Below are 4,647 nucleotides of genomic sequence, written 5' to 3' on the forward strand. Positions count from 1 at the left end.
AAATTTGAAACAAGAACTGATATCGTTGATGAAAAGCACAAAAAATAGGGGACCGAGAATGCTGCCTTGAGGGACACCCGAGGACGCGATGAACAGTTTTGAGGTTGCATTATCGACTACTACAAAGCAGCGCCTATCAGTTAAGTAGGATTTAACCCAAGACAAAAATGTCGAATGAAATCCAAAAGAGATCAGTTTCAGCAGAAGTAAACGATGTGATACTTTGTCGAAAGCTTTCGAGAAGTCAGTGTAGATGGTATCCACCTGAGCTTTGTTTTCAAAAGCAGATAAGCAGTAATCACTGAAAATAGCCAAGTTTGTGACTGTTGAGCGGTTAGCGACGAACCCATGCTGATTAGTAGAAATTAGGTTTTTAACAGCAAAAGACAGTTTACAGCTTACAACAATCTCAAATAATTTGGAGACTGAAGATAGCTTTGATATCGGTCTGTAGTTGCGGACATCATTTTTGTTCCCACTTTTAAAGATAGGGGTTACAGACGTTTGTTTCCAGTCGTCCACAAATATGCCCGAGGCCAGAGAGTGATTGAAGATTGCAGTAAGAGGCTCAGCTAAACATAGACAATTTTTCAACAGAAAAGCCGAGAAACCCTCTACATCGCCTTGTGAAGATGGCTTAAGATCACCAATTCCTTTGATAACGTCCTCGGTTGAAATGGTTAGCGAACCTAAATTCAGCGAAGAGTCACTAGAAGAGCTAGAGCCCGTTATATTCGAGTCCATGTCATTGACAAAGTTAGCGCAAAAAAACTCAGCGAATAGGTTTGCCGAGTCAGAGGCTGAATTTGCGGAGCGACCATTGTAGAAAACATTTGTTGGAATTGATGAGCAAGATTTTCGGGAATCAATGAAACGCCAGAAAGATTTGGGATTCGAGATAATATTAGCTTCAAAGTTTAAAATATAATTTCGGTATAAAAATTTGTTCAAACAATTAAATTCTTTTAGAAAGTACCGGAACTTAAGAAGATGCGCGGAGTCGTTTGAGGATTTATACAATTTGCTAAATTTGTTTTTTAAATTTTTTAGATGCTTTAAACGCTTCGTGTACCACGGTAGTTTGTACACCTTCTTCTTAAGAATAGGGATGTACTGCAGGCATAGCTCATAGAGGGTGGTCTTAAAAATACGGTAACAAGAGGTTACATCACTGCCACGGAAAGTATAACTCCAATCTATATCTGATAGGGCATCATTTAAGGAAGAAAAATCACACGATTTATAGTTAAAATTAATACTGCGATCTTCCGGCACTGAATCAAAGTTATAAAACTCCAGCTCAAGAGCGAGAGGCACATGATGCATTATAGCCGGAGAGATGGGAGACATACATTCCGATAACGTGAAGTTTACATTGTCACTGATAAAAGCAAGATCCAATAGTCTATTTAGTTGGTTATAAATACAGTTAACTTGCTGTAATCCAATACTTGAAAAGCTATCAACGATATAAATTTCTGTTGGAGAGCTCACGTTTGCAGCTATAAGAGCAGCAGAATCTCCACTTGGAGTCCAGTTCAGCCGGCTAAAGTTGAAATCACCAAGAACACAAATGTGATTATTACCAACGACATCAGACGCCAATGATACGATGTTATCAGCATGTGCAACGTAAAGGCTTTCAGAGCTATTCGGCGGGATGTATGACGCACATATGTAAAGGATATCGCCGGAGGAGCTGTGAATACAGACGCAAAGCTGATCAAGGAGCGAGTCAGAATTGGTGAGCGTTACTTGTGAAGCTTTGAATCTCCGTTGAGCCGCTATGAGAACACCACCGCCTCTAGAACATCCCGTCTTCTCAGCATCACGGTCTTTGCGAAAAATGTCGAAAAGGTCAGAATCAAAGATTTCGCAATCAAAAAAGCTGTCGTTAAGCCATGATTCCACAAAAAACGTATACGTCATATTCCAAATGAGCAGTTAACATGCGAACCTTTGCACATTTAGTTCGAATACCAGATATATTTTGGTAGTAGATTTTCAGATTATTATCATTGCAGCTGCGATTTGGGCTAGTGGTTCGCTTCCGAGTTGTCCAGTTTTTGAAAAAAGCGGAACGGTCTTACTTTTATGTTAGTCGGCCAGACCGCTGGATTCGCAATTTGGTTGTAGAATGCTGGTGAAACGCCAAATTTAAAGTTAAGGCTACGCAAACTATCGACAGAAGCACCCTTTTTAACCAGCTTGTAGCAAGCCAGGTGTTGACTGTCAACGCCTGACTGATTAGCAACATATGAAATTATTTTATCTTCAGTCACGGATGGTTTGAACGAAGAGATGTGTAACCACTTCTTTTTAATTACAACGTCGAGGTCGCAGTTAGTATTACTGCCCACAACAATATTTTTATATCTATTTGATTTCTTGTTGCGTACCGTTTTCCACTCATACTTTTCAGCACCATCCGTAGAATGCTGTGTAACAGCGTTTGAAGGCAGCGGCGATGTGAGCAAACCAGACGTAGGAACAGGATCGCATGAATTAGAAAACACAGCATCACCAGCATTAGGCAACGAAGCATTAACTGAAACATTACGGGCTACAGGCAAGCAACGAGTTTCAGTATTATTGAGCATAGCATTAGAATTAGCATCACTGGCAGTAGGCAAAAATTGAATAGGCAAAGTAGGAACCGTAGAAAACTGTGTGACAGCGTTTGAAGGCAGCGGCGATATGAGCGAACCAGACGTAGCAACAGGATCGCATGAATTTAAAAACCCAACATCAGCAGCAATAGGCAAAGAAGCATTCACTGACACATTGCGGGCCACAGGCAAGCAATGAGTTTTATTGTTATTGTGCTTTGCACCACTAGCAGCATCACCAACAGTAGGCAAAGCATTCACTGATGCGCTATTGTTATTGTTGATATGCTTAGCACCACTAACTGAGTGCGAAGATGGTGTTAAAGAGGATGGTGAAGAGCCGGTAAAAGTCATTTCAGTAATAGCGGTATAATTGCCATCATCAGGCGCAACAAAAGTATTCTGAACAGCAGGCGGGCGGCTATTCGACTTCTTTTTAGAAGCATTTACATTGTAGTTTGTTGTTTTAGCAACAGCCACTTTTAGGATATTAATTTCACTTAGCACTTTCGCAATGTTGTTGTTGTTGTCATTGAAAATTTGTTTGCTTATGGATTCAAATTGATTTTTGACTACGTTGAGTTGCTCGTGTAAAGATTTGAATTTTGTCTCAAAGTCACTTTTAATGGACTCCAACCCATGTTTATGTGTCGACGATATTAGGTCAAGAGTCTTGCTTAATGTAGCTGGCAAGAGTATGCATTCCGAACAGAAATAGCGAATGTGGCGGTTCGAGATGAGCAAACCAATATCGTATTCCGAAATTTGGCCTTCACAGCACGCACGATGGAAGCACTTCTTGCAAAATCCACTGCAGGGCACGATACAAGTATCTCCTCGCGCAAAAACCTTGTCGCACTTGCCACAGAGGCCATCCATATTGAGCGTCGAAATTCACAGCTTACACAAATTTGTAGAGATTTTGATTAAAACTAGACGAGCAAAGAAAACACGTCCGCACTGCACGACAGCACATTCATCCTGAAGTACATTTTACGGTTTCTGAAGTACATTTGACCATTCTGAAATACTCTTTACGGTTTCTGAAATAAAATTGACTATTTTGAAGAACATTTTATAGTTTCTGAAATACTTTTTACGGTTTCTGAACTACAATTGACAATCCTGAAGTACATTTGATGCTTTCTGAAGTACTCTTGGAAAAGGTGTAGTCGACACTTGTAATAGGGGTGTGAACTTCAAATGGAACTAAAACTTTACTCCTTGTTTGATGTTTGGTGGTAAACCAATTAAGCATGTAAATATTTTCAAGCATTATTAAGTCCAGCACAGTTGATTGTCGCTGGACAAATAACCTCATAAAAGGATCCCTTGATTGGCTCATTAAACACCAATCCATTATGAATTTTTTCGTTTACATTTTCACATTTTATTTTACAAAATTTACCTTACCATTATTTACAAACATTAGTAGCGAAGTATTATTAGAAATTCATTGCGCCATCCAGGAACATTAGGCTATCCACCGAAGAGATAGCCAAGTCTACATCTCGTTTCTGCACAGTCTTTTTCTTCGACTGGGTTGTATATGAGAACGCCTCGCTCGCCAGTGACTCTATAAAAAGTTCTGTAGCTCTTGTAACTACAAAAACGGCTTCAGCAGAAGCAAGATTCATGTCTGGGTCCAATTTCATCAAGTTTTTAATCCGTGTCTGGGGCAATTGAAACAGCCGCTGTTCCGGTACATCATCCTCAGTTGTAGCAATCGGCTTTTCTGCATCACAAAATTAAAAAAAAAGCGTTGGCATGCATAAAATTGCATATTCGTTACCTTCTGAAACCACTTCGACAATTTCCGCATTTTCGCCTACTTCTATTTCTACAATGGTTTCTGCCTCTTCCTCAAAAGCATCCAAGATTTCGTCTTTATCATCTTGTTTGTCAGTTAATTCTTCAGATAATTCCGCAGTAAATAATTCTTCACTAGCCATTTTTCCATATACCCGCGCAAAACATTTAACAAATCAGTTTTTTTCCATACGGTTTCCAGTCTGTTTCGGTAATTTTTTTTTTTTTT

The 4,647-nt window shown here is 39.6% G+C and overlaps 1 protein-coding gene across 1 annotated transcript; it reads right to left on the reverse strand.

Annotated features, from left to right (window-relative positions):
* Nucleotides 1-3,968: 3,968 nt before the first annotated feature.
* Nucleotides 3,969-4,635, reverse strand: LOC118756847 (DNA polymerase epsilon subunit 4). Its single transcript, XM_036491585.1, has 2 exons — nucleotides 4,402-4,635; nucleotides 3,969-4,344 (listed from the first exon to the last, which is right to left on the reverse strand). Exons 1-2 carry the CDS (start codon nucleotides 4,559-4,561, stop codon nucleotides 4,055-4,057), a joined length of 450 nt encoding a protein of 149 aa, XP_036347478.1. The 5' UTR covers nucleotides 4,562-4,635; the 3' UTR covers nucleotides 3,969-4,054.
* Between the last annotated feature and the right edge of the window lie 12 nt (nucleotides 4,636-4,647).

Source organism: Rhagoletis pomonella, unplaced genomic scaffold, assembly GCF_013731165.1.
Source record: "Rhagoletis pomonella isolate Grant_MI unplaced genomic scaffold, Rhpom_1.0 Rhpom_scaffold_12497, whole genome shotgun sequence".
Taxonomy (NCBI): Eukaryota; Metazoa; Arthropoda; class Insecta; order Diptera; family Tephritidae; genus Rhagoletis; species Rhagoletis pomonella.